The sequence below is a fragment of the Parasteatoda tepidariorum genome, chromosome X2 (genome assembly GCF_043381705.1).
Source record: "Parasteatoda tepidariorum isolate YZ-2023 chromosome X2, CAS_Ptep_4.0, whole genome shotgun sequence".
NCBI classification, from domain to species: domain Eukaryota; kingdom Metazoa; phylum Arthropoda; class Arachnida; order Araneae; family Theridiidae; genus Parasteatoda; species Parasteatoda tepidariorum.
Genome location: NC_092215.1, coordinates 53,831,978 through 53,849,752, shown reverse-complemented (window position 1 = coordinate 53,849,752; position 17,775 = coordinate 53,831,978). Strand labels below are relative to the sequence as shown.

The following is a 17,775-nucleotide window of genomic DNA, read 5'->3' as shown; positions in this document are numbered from 1 at the left end:
AAAAACTTTAGCAATGACTTTAGTGCATAAAAGTGGCTACACAAAGTGATAACACAAATAATATATACACCTATTTTCCGATAAAAGGATAAGTTTTGAGAACTCGACCAATTACTGAAATAAAGAGAATATTTTCTATGAGATTTTGGAGAGTTTAACTTTTATGAAAAAATAAAATTTCACAATTATAATGCTAAAATAATTAGAGGAAGGTAAATTTTAGGATACTAAAACGAAAATATTGCAATTAAATGACAAAATAATTCAAAATGAATCAAAATTATGAATTCTTTTGCCGTCCAATTTTTCGTAAGTTTTTCGCTGCTTCATCCTTGCTCTGATGAATCCATCGGGATTTTCTGGCCCTACAGTGGAAATTAAAGCTTCAGTTCTACAGCTTGAATATGACAAGAATATAAATGAATGTCTGAAGATGTTCCCATTTTTACGAATTCCTTTAGTTTGAAATCTTACCCGGAATTGGTGAAGGGATACAACACACAATCGATGTGGGAGACGGCATACAGTCTTTTGTTTGAAAGTTTATCATTGGAATCTGAAAAACTCTTACGTCAGCTCAGTTGTTATTTCTGACGTTTTAAACAATTCTCTGACGTTCATCACTTATCATAGTTAAAAGTAATTTTTTAGGAGGATAGTAAAAAGCGTTTCCTTGTATGACAGGGCCAATAACTGCTTTAAGTGTACAACTAAGATACTTTGCGGATTCAACTAGTTTGTAGATAAGAGATTTATGTACGAAAAGTTTAGTACAATATTAAACCATAATGGTGCATAAACTATTCAAATGAATTCCATGAAAATGTTTCATTCATCTGATCCCTTGGAACATATTTTTAATATAACTCGTCACTGTGAGCCAACTTGCGTGAAATAAATTTCCGAGATGTAGTTGGCTTAACTATAGTCACTTTTGCAGAAGATATTGGAGGACGAATTTCATATAGGTATTTTTTTATCTGTGCTTAGAATTTGAAATTCGAACTTTTGGTTGAATACAAGCTATGGGGGTAAATTATAACATAGAGTTTTGTTCACAATGATCTAGTTGTCTTCCAAAATGTCTGCTAAATTCTAGAGGTCCAATCTTGGCTCCATTTAATTGGCGGCATAAGTGCCTAAGTGGAAGCTCATTGTTATGCAATAAGCATATAAATCACTGGAAAGGACGATTTAAATGGTGTTCGAAACATTTTATGATACCGTTTTTATGACGTATTGATGCTTATACCATCACAGCCTATGGCTCAAAAATTATAAATACATATGTTTCTTGACAAAATACTTTTATGAATAATCTATATCCTTACCTGAGCCAGAAAAAAGCATGATATAACTTTAAAAACTAAGGCTCATAATATTCTTTCTTCTTCTAATTTTGCCAATTTTCTCTTGGAAGTCTCATCATGTCTTCCCCCTAAAGTATAGTTCTGTTACAGCATGTTTTGAGATTTTCGAGAAATGATATGTGCTGGCGAGCTCTGCGAATTTTATTTTTATCAAAAACTAAAGATTTATCAATTCCAATATCTTTCAAAATTACAGATGCAGCAGAAGATCTATCAGATATGTAACTTACTACTGAAGATAGTTTCTTGCAGTAGAGGAAGTTCTATTTTTTCTGTGTCATGTGGTTCAGATGTTCCTCTAATTAGAGTCTTTTTATTTCACATAATTTTCATTTTTCCACTCAATCATTTCAACCTTTTTTGCATTTCTGTTACATCTGTTACATTTTCTTCCAGCTCTTTGATCGATTATGAAGGATCACTCCTTGGCGGAAACTTTTTGCACCCATGCACAAGTACTTTTTTCTTAAAATCTACACATTTGCAAGATCCTATATCGAATCATTTTTATTCTGCTTCATTTTTAAAATCCAGTACTCTTTAATCATACTATGAATTTCTTTTAGATTTAGGATACCGAATTAAATAATTATATTTCATGTGATAATATGTGCGCTCAACCAGATAGCTTCGATTTTTCTAGCTACGATTAGATATTTCTCAGAAAGTAAACAATGTTTTAGATCATATGGAACATATAAATAAGGTAAAATCTTCACAAGTAACCAAAAATGGGACAAAATGTTAAGTTTCTAGTTACTTTGCTTATACTCATTATATAGTTTTAAGTTCAATAAATATTTACTTCAAAGAAAAAAACTAAGCACTTTCTATGAAAATTTTCGTGCACAGAATCTTTGATTACAGAATGAGTTTTCAAAATGAAATAATCGGAAACGAAAATCAAATGATTTTTATGGTAAAATTCTCATGCTAGTAAAGACCTAAAGAACCTAATACACTGCTAGACAATTGCTAACTACGAATCACAAATGGCTGCATAGAGCATAAACAATTTAGCGTGGTTAAGTGCCGAGTAAAATAAGAGAATGCCAGAGTGTTATAACATTAAAATAACGATAATTTATTGTGCTCTGTGCTAAAAAAATATTGAAATTAAGAATTTAAAGCAAATAGGTTACTTGGGATTATTAAATTAGAAAATTATTGGAAAGACAACTTACTATTACTAAATTAACCATTAGTAGCCAATAAATATAAATTATGATTGATGGGACATTATTGAAAGATTACTATTAATTAAGCATTTATTCTGAAGATAATTTACAATTTGATAGAAAGATTTCTTAATTAATGAAAATTATATTTTTGTCGAATGGATATTTTTGTTGAATGGAAAATAATAAAATTATAGACCGCAGGAAAATCATCATAATGGAAAATACAGCTGCAAAAGTTACCGAAAGAACCCTTACAAAAACTATTCCAGCATCGTCACAAAGATCTTCTAGAAAGAGCCGGGATAGCTTGGCTGGTAGGGTACTGGGCCCATGTCCAAGAGTTCGTGGGTTTGATCCTCTCCAACCGAAGACACCACGTGAAGTGAATGGTGACTGATGCACGTTAAATCTGTCGAATCTCAAAGTCCTCCATGGTCCCATAGCATATCATACCTCTGGGGGTACTGATTCAGGAGTTTCCTTGTCTTCTGGATTAGTTCAAAATTACAAGGCTACGGAGTTGAACATTAGTAGCCGTAAACCCAAAATTGGATCGGCTGTTCAACGACGGTTATAATAAAAATAAAAAATCTTCTAGATGAACCTATCAGATGATGAGTCTGAAAGTTGAAATTACTAAAAGAATTGTCATCATTATCAAGTTCGAGAAAACAAAGAGCTGACATCAATGGCAAGTTCAAAAAATGGATCTGTATTGAGTTCATTTTTGGAGATGGTCATCAAAATATGTTGAAGGCAATAGTCTGGAACAAAAGGATGGTCAAGAGTGTATCCCTCTTTCAGAGAACAGTCTCAGGGCTCATCAAACATTCAAAAGAATAACCAGCACACGTACCCTCTCGGAATGGTTCATATTCTTTATTGAGGCTCATCTGATCATCAGAATCCATCAAGAAAGAGACTCACTACAGGGTTTTAGTAGATATAGAGCTGAATAACTTATGGAAGCTTGCATCCCTTTTTAATGGCTAAAATGCTCAGTACGCTGACAAGAGCAGCGGTCCTTGTTCATTGAAGGGCATTTTCGACCAGCAACTCTCCTCCCCAAAGCATCCCACACATTTTCGATGGAATTCAGATCTGCAGAACACGATGACCATACGAGGTATTGAATATCCTCGATAGCGACTGTTCGATGAAATGTTGCGTTGTCGTTCATAAAAACAAATTTATCACAGACAGCACCATCGAACAAGTGAACATGATGCAGAAGAATATCATTAATGTAGCGTTGGCCAGTCATAGTCCCAGATGGAAGCCCATAGTGTAACATACAGTAATTAATCATAATGCTGGCCCATACCATGACACTACATGCCGGTATATCAATCTCACGCCAGATCATTTGACGTAAACAATCAGACGAGAGACTGAATCTCATCTGAGTACGCACGCACAGTCTTCTTCGCTCCAACTACGGTGATGAAGACAACATTGCAAATGGGTGCTATATTGACGTTTGGTCAATGGCATGCGCACAACAAGTCCGCGTCGTATAGTCCTCCTGCTTGCAAGCGTCTGACTACCACTTTAAGGAAGAGTCGCTTGGCAGTAGTAGCATCTAACTGCTTTGCTGTACTGCATTGGTTCCCTTTTAACTATAGCAATTTTTGACGTTTACACTATGTGCTTGTCCTCTGCAGACCCCGTGCAAGGAACACGACCTCTCCCGTGACGTATAGGCATTCCACTTGCTATAAATTATTTCCACAGCCTTGAAACAACACTGTGGCTAGCATCGAACTCTTTGGCAACATATTTTCCTTTTTTTTTTGGCCTTCTTCAATCTTACCGATAATGAGGCCACTCTTAAAATAATCTAAATGACGTTGGAAAGATATATCAGAATTGTAAGTTCGTCAATTGATTGTTTCCTTATTATACTTTGATTTTGAACAGCGACATCCAATACCCGTCAAATCCTTTACGTATCTTATCAGCGCTGTCATACGATAAACCAGTTCGACAACCCAAAATTTGCATACGCAAAATACTTCTTACTGTATTTCGCACTTATGCTAATTTCCACCTTCAATTTTGTGGATGCCATCGTTGCTATTATTATCCGTCCTCAGCAATTGTCCANTGAGGCCACTCTTAAAATAATCTAAATGACGTTGGAAAGATATATCAGAATTGTAAGTTCGTCAATTGATTGTTTCCTTATTATGCTTTGATTTTGAACAACGACGTCCAATACGCGTCAAATCCTTTATGTATCTTATCAGCGCTGTCATGCGACAAACCAGTTCGACAACCCAAACTTTGCATACGCAAAATACTTCTTACTGTATTTCGCACTTATGCTAATTTCCACCTTCAATTTTGTGGATGCCATCGTTGCTATTATTATCCGTCCTCAGCAATTGTCCAGCAAAGTAAATTCTCATAAAAATTTATATGTTGCCTACTGGTATCACAAGGCAACTTTAAATGCTTATTGCTATACATATTTCAAAAAAAAAAGAAAAAAATTTCTACCCACCCTACTATACAAGTTTACCCGACTATTCTGACTCAAATTTAGATTTTTTTTAAAATTATATTTACGTTACTTGAAAAATAATTATTAATCTAAAAAATTATGTTTTGCAAGGAATAATATCTGCATAACCCAGTTTTATAATTGTGTAAAAAATTTTTACCGTTATTTAGTTCTATATACTTCCATATATTTAGTGAAAAACTTTAAAAGAAATGTTATCATTATGGAGAGCAAACTTTCGACAGCTTTCTTTAAAAGACTATCGTGACCATATTTTTCAAACTTCGGCTTCCCCCTCCCCTATTCATATGTTCAAGAAACTGCACCGGTCAAAAAAAAGTTAATTTAGAAAAAATAAGTTTTGAGTCTAATTTCGTAATTTAAAATGTCGTCTACTCATGCGAATTAGCATATTTAAAGTTTTCTCTGAAAACCCATAAAATTACATGCTAATATGTGAAATCTTTTGGTACTCAAGTAAGTGCGGTTTTAGCAAGAAGTATTAAACGAAGGTTATGTCCAGTCCATCTTCTCTTACTCAACATCAACTTAGCTCATCAACGTAATACCTTATTAAAGATTGGCACCAAATTTAAAATTGCAGTAAATTTAAGATTCTAGTAAATTTAAGCGATATTTTGATTTAAAAATTTTAACAGTGTAGTTAAAATTTGAATTTTCTATTGCACGGAGAGTTTTTAAACAAAAAATATCGCTGATTAAATGATGAATTTATTAAATCTTAAAAAAAACGCAAAAAAGTTTCCACTCTTAATGATCCGAAAACTACAGCAATAAAAAAAATTAATTAGGAAAAATTAATTCGAAAAATAAAAAATAAGAAATTATCATTTTTTGTTTCAAAAAGGTGTTTCCAAAAAAATTGTTTTATTAAAAAATGAAATTAAATAAAAATTTCTAATCAATGAGTAAGTTACTAATTTTTCAGTTTATCTGAAAAAATACTCGTAGTTAACTTTTTGTTATAGCTCCTTACGCAATAAAATTTGCGTTTGACTTTTCGAAATTATAAACGATATCGTCACATTTTACAACATAAATTGTGTTATTAATTGAACTTAATTCTGCTACATTTTTTAGAATACTTCTAATTCTGAAAATATTTGTGCTTTCTAATTAGGGATGCACCGGCAATTACCCGGTATCTACCAGGATAGATTTTCATTTCTCGGTTATTATTCAATTTCGGTTGACGAATTTCAGTACCAAATATCCCATTTTTTCTTCTCCGTGTGAAACTGTCCAAATGAGGGACAGTTTCACTGAAGAGCGTTGCTAAAAGCTATTTCACCCCAATACTTGAACCAGAAATTTTATTGTGTTCAAAACTAAAAAGATATGTAATAGCATTATTCGCTTTTTGGATTTTATGTATGGATAAATTTTTTTTCGGTATGGCTATAGGAATATTCAACTCAACGTTAGAAATAAAATCATTTGATTACCCATAAAATATAAAAGATAGTTCTCATAAATTTTGCTTACATTACTGTAAAAATACCGGCATTTTATACAAAAAAAGCACTTTAAAAATGTCCTTAATTAACTAAAGTTGCATTAAAAAAATCTTTTAAAAATTTAATAGATTATAAAGTCCACAATTTGCCTCTAAAGGAAAGTCTTATGTCAATAAGTCCAATTATTCTGAATTTCTTTTATAAACTTCTTAAAATATAGTTTAAAGCGTGTAAAAAATCTGAAATTAAATATAGATATATTAGCAATATTTGTGCTTAATTCATTTACTTCAGATTCTATTTGTTAGATGGAAAATTACTTTTTTTTAATATTTGCATTCATGCTATCATACCTAGCTTGGTAATCAATCAAATTTAAACCAGACAGCCAGAGCAGTCTTTATCTCCACTTCGCAGAAAAAAAGGTGCAAAAAAACTGAAAGCTCTGAATAACTTTTGATCACCTCACGAATTCAATCTGAATGTTTTAATAGGGTGACCACAAATATGCTAATACTGAGTGCAGTCGTTATTTTAAGTTGCGAACTTTCTTTCTTTTCCCATACTCTCTCTGACGGATTTAACAAATTTGAATTCATTTGGAGGGTAAGAAAACATGGTCCCAGTAGTTCGATCAAGAAAGCGGTTGAAAGTTTGGTCTTTTGTAAAGTTTGTTTTCTGAAAAGTTTTAATTAATGTAATATTTTTGAGTATTTCCCTATACCTCGAAAACTTTTTTAGTGAATGGAATATTTTTGCACACAATTATAAAATTCACTTATCCATAAGAAAATAGTAATTATTTATTAATTTTTATTGTTTCATTTGAATTTAGTCTAAAAATTTGTCGAAAAATGGATGAAATTTTACATGATTTAAGAAAAAGGTAATTTTCTACAGTAAAATGCAAAATTTAAACGAAATCGGCCGCATAGTTCTTGTGAAACCAAATTTTAAATACATGTTTGTTTGTTTTATTATTATATATGATTTTCCAGATTGGTAAAATGGTGCACGAGAAAAAACATCCCAACCAAGCTCTAACAACTTTTTTTCGAGTTATCAACGACAAACGAGGCCGAACAGTGTTCTAATAATCACTCTTCTGATTTGTAATTTCTGTTCGATTTTTTTTTAAAAAATCTAATTGCTTTGAATGAAGAAAGTATGATCCAGAAAAACGTGATCTGGCTCTAAGGAAACACCAAGCAAATCGGTAACTCTTAGAGAAAGGTTTTGGCAAAATTAGCAATATAATATAATTTTATAACATGCGATAAAATTTGGCAAATGTGATAAAATTTGGTAATTTTATCATGATACCTCAAAGAGTGGCATAAAAATCCTTTATTCGTTTCAGTTTACTTTTCAGTGCATTTTTTCTAAATGTGTGATAATAATAACTATAATTATGAAAACCAAAATTTTCGGTTAGCAATTTCCATAAAGAACGGAAAAATTACCAAATGAATGATTTATATATCATGTATTTTGGTTTTATTCACCAGAATAATGGTTTTCTTTACTAGAAATGCCTCTCCCATACTTTTTTACCAGACTTTTTCAAGATCAGAATAAATACATTTGTGAATTCTGTATTTTACTTTTATTTTCAGTTCATTTATTTTTTTTTAATATGTACTTATGCTTTTTGCTCCAGTATATATTGAACTGTCCATATACTATCTACTAAAATAGGAAAATACTTTCAGGAAAATCACTCATTTAATCAAAGTTTTCAAAATAAAAATCTATATTTTTTTCCATTTTTGTTTAAAAAATATCTGATTTGAGATCATTTAAAATCCTGATCTGCAAAAACTCTTTTCATACCAGTCTACTTTAGATAGTACAGCCAGTTTTTTTTTACTCGACCGAATACATTCGATGCAATTTTTCTTCTAAATAAATATTCTTTGTTAGTAAATTCCCTCGCTAGATTCTTCTGTATTTTCTATATGGATTTAAGAGACTCCTAAAAAGAAGTTCTCTATTGATTAAGTTGTCATGGATACTAAGTGAGAGGTTTTTTTTCCCTGCAATTATGATCCAACCTTTCTGGTCAAAATACAAATTGTTTTCCGTGAGTTCGTGGGTGGCTCAAATATTTCTTGAAGCACGCATATAACAAGAGATGTATTGTAGTGTTTTATCTCAATATAACGAAAAAATTGGGATGCTTCATGTTGTGAGCGTATAAAAGGAAGCATTATCTACTTATCTATGAATAACTTGCTACATATACACACCTAAAACAGCGATATATAAGAAGGACCATATAATATTAAGCTTTTTTCTAAGTTGGAACTATTAGATCTTTAATATTTTTTTCAAGTAGATGATTTACAAATTTCCTGAATTTCTACTAGGTAGGGTAAACTAACCAGTGAAGGAACATTTAAGCTTCGTTTGCCTTTTAAAAAATCATATTAATTTCAAAATTCGTAATTTTAATTAAATGTCAGTGTCAACATATTTGCTACTAATTGCAAATTATGTAAAAAAAATCATAGAGAACTTACATAATATTGTTTTAAAGTTTTGGAGGTTCAAATAACAAGTAGCAGGAAGACCAAGTGAAGGAACAGCTCTTACCAGTGAAGGAACACAAAATTTCCCATTAAAGGAACACCTAATTTTGGTTATTTTTTAATGCTCTTTATGAATTTATATGCCATACAAATATCTGAAAACAAGCCTATTCTTGAAATAATAACATACAAATACTTGAAAAATGTTATTTTTTTTTGTAATCATGAATTGAAAAGTAAAGTGTCAACATATTAACACATACTGTTCATTCACTGGGAAATCAATGCCCAGTAAAGGAACATGCCTGTTCCCTCACTGGTTAGAAGTTATTTTTCGTATTTTTAACATACTTTTGATGCGGAACAGCACTAAAGGTATAAGAAAATTAAAGTTTATCTTTTATTTACTTAGAAAAAAACCCAGTAAAGGAACATTTGTTCCTTCACTGGTTTTTCATCGTTTGGTGATCCAGTGAATAAGCACCCCCATATCTCAGTACTTTATTATGCTATGATGCTTAAAAAAAAAAAAAAAAAAAAAAAAAAAAAAAAAAAAAAAAAAAAAAAAAAAAAAAAAAAAAAAAAAAAAAAAAANAAAAAAATAAAACGTAACTTCAATAACTATATTTTGAATTCTCTTTTTCAGAGTGAGAAAAATAAAACTATTACATGCAATTAATTCCTCTTCAAACACATAAATACAAACACTCACCTTATAATTTTTTTCAAAGAAACAAGGTGTTGCACAGATAATAACAAATTCAAAAATGTTTCCACAGAAGTCTATTTGACCAGGTAATCCGAAACATTGCTAGATGACTTCCTATTGTTTGGCAGTAAGCTATTGTTACCAATCAATCTAAAGAAAAACTTTCAAATTCTTATTTTTAATCAATATATATGAAACGTTCCTTCACTGGGTAGTGTTCTGTCACTGATTGGTTTACCCTAGCATCATAGCATACAGAAATATCTCATTGCTTAAATGGATATTGTTTCACCCAAATACTTTTCTAGACAACTGTGATTTATCGTTATATTGTCCAATCCCTTAACTTACATTCATTAATAGGGGTAAACATTTTGGATAAAAAAAAAACTATACTCGCATTTATTGAAGGGTAAAATTTTGCAATTGGCACTATTGAACCCTCTTTTCTAAAATTGAAAATTTTAAATGATTAATTTAGAAGATATTTTTTTCTTTTTTTTATCAGACATTACTTTAAAAGCTGTTTTTTTTTTCAAATATCGTAAACCTTGCAAGATTTATTTCTAAAATGAAGAAAAGTTTTAAAAAGCTAACGAGAAATATACAAGTTCTCAGAGTATTATAAAATATTTACAATTATAAAATATTGCATTTTCAACGAAAAATATGGTAATCTGGTGGCAGACAATTTTGCTCCATATTCAACAGGTTTTTCTTTCCAATGCCCAACTGGGCAATGACATTTCGTCAATACAGGCATCTGAAGGGCAGATTTGTTGGCAACTCTTTCAGGGGCACCGTATTAGGTGGGTCATGTTGCTCCCACAGCAAGGACAGTTAGTACAGAGAATGAAAGAACATCCATGCCTTGTCTGGGATTCAAACCGAGAACCTGTCTGATGCAAGGCCAGTTCCCTAACCCCTACACAGATCGGCTGACCTATATTCAACAGTAAATATGACAATTTAAGAGTTTCAGTGTCAGATTTTAAGAAGAAATTCATCGAATTCCTGTGGGGAGGCAGCGACAAGAAATGGGCAATGCTAGCAGAGGATTTGTGAATTGCATATGTTGGGATGGTGTGCTTATGAAATACATTATTTCTGAAAAAAAAAACTTTTTAAAAATTTTCTAAGCTTTAAAACTAAATGTTTTTATGTTTATTGTGTGTTCTTGTGTCTTTAAATCCATTAAAACCAATCATCCGTTCTTTGTAACACCTTAAAATCGCTTGATGCCACAGCTTGTAAAACTTTAAACTTAGCTGTACTAATATCGTGAACTAATTTAGAGGTTCTTATGATTTGAAAAGTAATTTGTCAAAAATGCAAATTCAAGCAAGTTGTTCTTTATTTTCTAGATTCCAGTACATTAAAAAGAAACAAATATGAAATATTTTACTCTTGTTTTTGCTGTTCTCTTTCTTTCAACGATTGTCTTTGGATCACCATATGTCGTAGAAGGTAAGACACCTTCCTACCATACTCATTTGTTATTCACATTATTTGTTATTCTATTAGGAAAACATTAAATTTAAGTCATTTTCAGGAAAACAGACATTTTTGAACATTCTCTGGAAAAAGTCATTTTAATTCATTCTTTAAATCAAAAACTATTAAAATGAATTGCAATTTTTAATATTATTGTTATTATTTATGAGGACAAGAAAAACAAAAGAAAGCATTTTTATCAATAGAGATTTATTTTTGAGTTGTTAATACCTTATTTCCATTCCTCCACGCGTTACTTTACCATCATTACATCCTTTTATGTATTAGTAATAAAATGACGAACTTATTAATATTTAATTATAGTAATTGCCAAGAAGTATAATAATTGTTTTTTGAAATCAATCACATGGATGGTGTTTTCAATACAAATGTAAACAACAACAATCTCTAGCTCTTGACCAACTCTACTTCCGGTTAGGTAACATGCAGTTGCTTAATACAGCTTATTCTGAGAGGCGATATTCACAAACAGATAATTTTGTTTTTAATAAAATAAATAAATTATATGATTTCTGGAGTAAATTCTGCTGTATTTCATAGGCTATTAATGTTATTAAGCAATTCTGTTGAGTTTGAAGTAAAAATTTGCTTTAGTTATTTAGAAATGTATTGTTTAAAAAGGTGACATGTTTGCTAGATTTAGAAAGAACTCGTTTTTGGCAGTTCTGGTTTGGAATCTTTTTCCTTGTTTATTGTTTGTTCTTGGTACAAGCCGTGCACCACCATACGTAAGTGTTAGAATATTGTTCAAGCAGCGAGATTAAGTTTATTTTACAAATTTCGAAGTTGGTATATTGTTAACAAGGTAAAAAGTGTTTTATAACGATTCTTTTTTCAAATGACAGTCCTTACGTCTTGAAATGACAAATTTTCAAATGACGATTCCTGTAACGATTCTTTATTTAAACACAAATAATAAATCAGGTAACAAATACACGTATACAAGAAATATTATTCAAGAGAGTCTCATGACACAATGATCACGTTGTGAGCCAAATGTCTTCAAAATACACCAAAAACAGTAACCCGGAAGTATAGGCAGTCAAGAGCTAGCAGCGCTCCCTAGTGTCGACAACACCATTCATACAATATATTCATACAAAATATATTCAACTCATTTATAAATATACTCATACAAGAAAATGAGTTATAATGATTAACTTTTTATTAACTTTTTAACTTTGTATTTTTGTTTTACTTTAAAAAAACATGAGACAATGATAAATACAAAAAATGTTATCTGTTCAGTGTATTTACAAGAAAAGCTTCAGTGAGTTGAAAATGGATGCTATGTTGTTATATATCGCTAAATGTATATCAAACTTTTTAATATTTTCAAGGAGGGATAATATATTGTTGTGAACAAATAACAATGTTTAACTTTCAATGCTTTAAAATAAAAATTACTTAAGCAAATTCTTTCTTATTTTAATTTAACAATGATGCAAGTGAGGGAATGTCACGCATAGGTTAGTTGCATAAAATGAGTAAACATTCAAAAATAATAATCTTATTTTAATAACTTTATTAAAATGCATTATAAATTTTTTTGCCACCTCAGCCAAAACAAATGCGCATAAATCATAAAGCGAGCAAAATGTATACTGGGAAAAAGGAAATATTTTTTTTCCTTTTGTGAAAAAGACTAAGATAAGGGACAAAACGAGAACGCTTAAGCTTACTGGGTTGTAAAGTTCCACAAAAAGTTATTTTTGAAGAATAATTTTTTTCCTAATTGCACAATATGTCAAGAATATTTTTCTTGAGTTTTAAGTCAATCAATGCAAAAACTGTGGAAGAAAGAAACTTTGGACACTCTAATCATTAAGTTTTTCCAACTATTAAAAAAAATGCGGTTTATTTTTAGGAATAAATGAAACGACATTTTTAACCATAACAAATAAGTATATATTTGTACGTTTATAAGATCATTTGTGTTGTATGCACTAGATTTACAGCAAATAAAACTATTTCAGGAGATTATGGAACGGTAGAAGATAATTTATTACACATTGACAAGTAAGTATAAATTTATTTTTATTATTACATCTAACAAATCCTAAATCGTACTATTCTTTTTATTTATCTTACAAATACTTTTTAGTTCGGAAAAAATATAAAGAATGTTTTTGTCTATTTATTAATTAAGAAATTACTATCAAAACTGGTGATTTTTCCTTGAATAGCCGCCAAGTTTAATTCATTCCAGAGACGAAGTTCACAAGACTGTCTTAATTTAAGACTTTTTTTTTTAATGGGTAACTTTAATTTGAGATTTAAAAGGCAAAAGCTATATAAAATTTGTTTATCTGCCGTATAATCTTCATGAATTTGTCTGAGATCCTATTTTAGTCAGGCAGATACTATTATTGTAAAAACAAGCTTAATATAACATGTGCACAAAAGGTTTGCAATATAAAGTAGATAAAAATTATGTCTAAAAACTTTTGTTAATTCAATTAAAAAGTTTCAAGCATTTTTAAAAGAATGGAATAATGGGAATTTAAAAAATAGAATAAATCCTTATACAGCTTAAGTAAAAGCAGCTGAGTTCCCGGAAATTAAGAAATTTTTTAAATGTTTCTGAATTTTTAAAATTTTTATTTTAAAGTCAATTAAAGAAAATAATTTCAAATTTTTAAAAAACGTAAATTTTCTTTACCTTTAATATTTGCATATTGATAAAAATCTTTCTGAAGATTGTACAAGTAATAATTAAGTAAGCTGAGTAATTAAAAATTATTTCCTTGCTTCTCCTGAAAATATTTACTTTTCTCCTACAACTATAATTGTGCATGAATACTGAAAAATATCTATATAATTTTTGGATAAATAATTTCAGAATAAATTTTAATACTTTTCAATTTGGATCAAAATGTCATGACATTTAGTTTTTGTTAATAACTCAGTTTCATAATTTTGGAGTAAAATTTTCGTGATTTCAATTCGGAATAAATTTTAATTTAATTTTTTTATTTAATTAATTTCATCCTTATTCAAGTTAGTTATTTCGAGTGTAATTTAAGTGATTTTGAATTTGGAAAAAATATTGTTTTTTTTTTTTTTTATTCACTGCATTTATATTCAGGTTCCTTATCTTGAAACAAAATTTTAGCGATTTCAATTGGGAATAAAATGTGATAAAATTTTTTGTTGATAACAGAACCTTAATTATCAGGTTCACAATTTCGAAATAAAATTTTAGTGACGTCAATTCGGAACAAAATATGATGGTATTTTGCTTTTGTTCATAACTATACCTTTATTCAGGCTCAAAATTTAGAAATTAAATTTTAGTGAAATCTATTTAAAACAAAATGTGTTCACATTTTGTTTTCGTTAATAATTATACCTTCATTCAGCTTCCTAATTTCGAAATAAAATTTTTATAGTTTCAATTTAGAGCACAGGGTAATATTTTGACGTGTGTTGTTTGTACACAAAGCAAATCTCAAAAATTTACTAGCATTGCTAGTTTTTTTTTATTTTTGGGGGATTTAAATCAATAAACTGTCTATGTTAGTAAGTATTTATAGAATTGATTGTGTTTTAGGCGGAGTTGCATTCGGCGTTCATCAAGCTGTGATCATCGCCCAAATGATTGTTGTTTCAGCTCTGCTTGTCGATGCAATTTATGGGGTACCAATTGCCGATGTCAAAGAGCTGGTCTATTCCAGCGTTGGGGCCGAAAATGAAACGTCATTCAAATGAAAATATAAGACAACCAGAGGTTCCCCGTGAAAATTGTAATATTGAAAATTTAAAGATATTGTTTACAATTATTGTAGTTGTTAAATTAATAGTATAATATGATTTTTCGTTCGCAGAGTATGAAAAGATCAGCTATTGTATGCGTATGTGTGTTAATGTAACTTATTAACTCGTCTTCAAAGTACAAATATTGATTTTCCCTGAGCATAGAGTTTCCTATTTATTGCTTTTAAGATGCATTTGTTGCATTCATTGACTATAATTTCATTGGGAAAAAATTTTTGAAAATTATTTTTCTTGAAAAACATCATGTGTTAAAAGAAAATCAATGGTACAAGTAGTTGGAAAAAAACATGCATTATCAAAAGTTAGTTTTTCAACCTATAATCGATCGATTGCAACGATGTTTTCTTCAAAATTGAAGTGTCATGAAAGAATCATGTTAAAAAGCAATTTCCGATTTTTAAAAAACCATAAATACTTTTCAAAAAAAATTATCGATTTTTAATTTAGAATTTTTTATTCAAATTTTGAAAGCATGGTTTTTAAAAGCAGCATTTTGATATTATATTACACTATTTTAAATAAAATTTTTATTATAACGATTTTTGATGAAAAACAAAATTTGAAACAATTTTTAAAAAAAAATTATTTACATTTTCAGTTTATATTGAGAATTATACAGAAATAAATAGTTAACTAAAATTCTTATTTAATTAACTCAAATGAGAATATCTCCTCGTTATTGAAATTTTCTATCATGGTTATGAACTATATTGATTATAAAATTTCAATAAAAAGATTTCATTTGTAAATTCAGGTTACTTTCTTTTTCACGAGAGAAATAAATGCTTATCACGAGAATGTTTTTGTACATCACTGCTACATGTCTAATGAATATTTTGTATCATTAACTGCCTAGAGCGACGGCCTATATGATAAAAAACGTTACAGAAACATGTTTTGTTTCCAAAAACGATTATCATGACGATTATCATTAAACGATTATAATTTTATTTCAATTGAAATAGGGTTAAATTACACATATTAAATACTAATTTGCACATTTTTTGAGTTAAATAGTCTTTCTCGAGTATGAGTTATTTGCTGTGACGTTTGGTACTTTACTTATTTAAATTGCTTGATTTGTCTATTTAATGTAATTACTTTTGTTACTTTTGTTTGTTTGTTTGTTGTACATCATTACACAGTTTTTATACCATCGTTGAGTTGAACTTTTTTAAATATTTTTCTTTGAAAACAACTTGCCAAATTATGAATTAATTCATTAATATGAATCATGTGATTGAATTTTTGTTTTGTTTTTTTGGAATTGAAAATTTTCGATGAATATTTAAATAAATATATTAGGAGTGGAATGAATATCTATGAGTAAGTATACTTTTGTAAGTCATGTATATTAAAACTTGTGTATATTATAAACAAATTTATTTCCTGGTCATGAATATATTTGAAATTTATTACAAAAAGTATTATTGAGATAAATTTTTTCTATCACTATATTTCAATGAAGCCTACCATTCAGTAGCGTGCTCATATTGCGTTAATATTTTAATTCATTAACAGATTTATTTAAATCCCATAACAATTACCTACTATAAAAGTTGGGATTACTATAAAAGTTGCCAAATTAGAGATTCAGATGAACAAAATAACGTGAATCTCTTAAACTAAAATACATGAATTAAATTTTTCTATCAGTTAAATGCGTCAATGCTAGGTTTTAAAACATCAACAAAATGTATCAGATACACATTTTATTCTCATACGTTTTTTTAAAGTTTACTACAATGAACTTTTTATACTTTTTTTTAGATGAAATTATGAGATATAAACCTAAAAATTGAAAAAAAAATGTTCAAAGAAAGATCTACACTGTAAAAAATTCCGGACAAAATTACCGAAAAAAGTACCGCACTAATTAAAAATATAGATAAAACATGTAAAATAATAAAGATTATTGAAAAAAGAAGAAGAAAAGTTATTTTTAAAAAAATGTTTTTATGAAAAAAATTATTTGAAGAAAAATTACTAAAAAGCCGGAAAACAAAATATTTAAAAGATATAATCACGTCATCAGCTCACACGACTATATCCGCAAAAAGGAGTGCTTTCTATTATAAATGATACATTACTATAATTAATTCCTTTCTTAAATATTTTTTTAAAATATTTTAATAATTTTTCTTCTTCTCTTTTCATTAACATTTATCATTATCCATGTTTTCTCTATATTTTAAACTTATTTACTTGCAGCTTTTGAGCAGTAAATAAAACGAATTAATTTCTAAAACAAAACGTATAATAAATAAAACGTAATGAAACGTATAAACGTAAATAAAAGTGAAGTAAATAAAAGTTCGCAGTAAATAATATTATGTAATATGCGTAAACAAAACGTGTTAAACTTTAAAACGTATTAAGCGTTAAAAATATAGAGAAAACAAGGAAAAAGTTGTCATGATTATTATTGAAGAAGAAAGAAATTATTACAAAAATTCACAAATTTAAAAATAGTATTAAAAAACATGCTTTTAGAAACAATATAATTCCACGTAAATAGTTTATTTTTATTAAATTTAAAATCATTTCTTTTATCGGATAAATCAACAAATACAGATATTTTCCTTTTTTTTTAATACTAAAATCCAAAAAATTAAAATTGATATTATCGTCATGATTACGAAACAACATTAATTCCTTGGGGTAAATGTTATTTCATAGAATTGTATAATTTAAAAAATTAAAGATAA

General features: G+C 29.0%; 1 protein-coding gene across 1 annotated transcript in view; it reads left to right on the top strand.

Annotated features, from left to right (window-relative positions):
• The window catches only part of LOC107443614 (putative neurotoxin), a 40,183-nt gene extending 22,675 nt beyond the window's left edge, over nucleotides 1–17,508 (top strand). The window contains exons 2-4 of the mRNA XM_016057546.3: nucleotides 11,140–11,242; nucleotides 13,267–13,309; nucleotides 14,844–17,508. Of these exons, the coding sequence (XP_015913032.1) occupies nucleotides 11,167–11,242; nucleotides 13,267–13,309; nucleotides 14,844–14,985 (261 nt within the window). The 5' untranslated portion in view covers nucleotides 11,140–11,166 and the 3' untranslated portion in view covers nucleotides 14,986–17,508. The remainder of the gene's footprint in view (nucleotides 1–11,139; nucleotides 11,243–13,266; nucleotides 13,310–14,843) is intronic.
• Nucleotides 17,509–17,775: the final 267 nt, after the last annotated feature.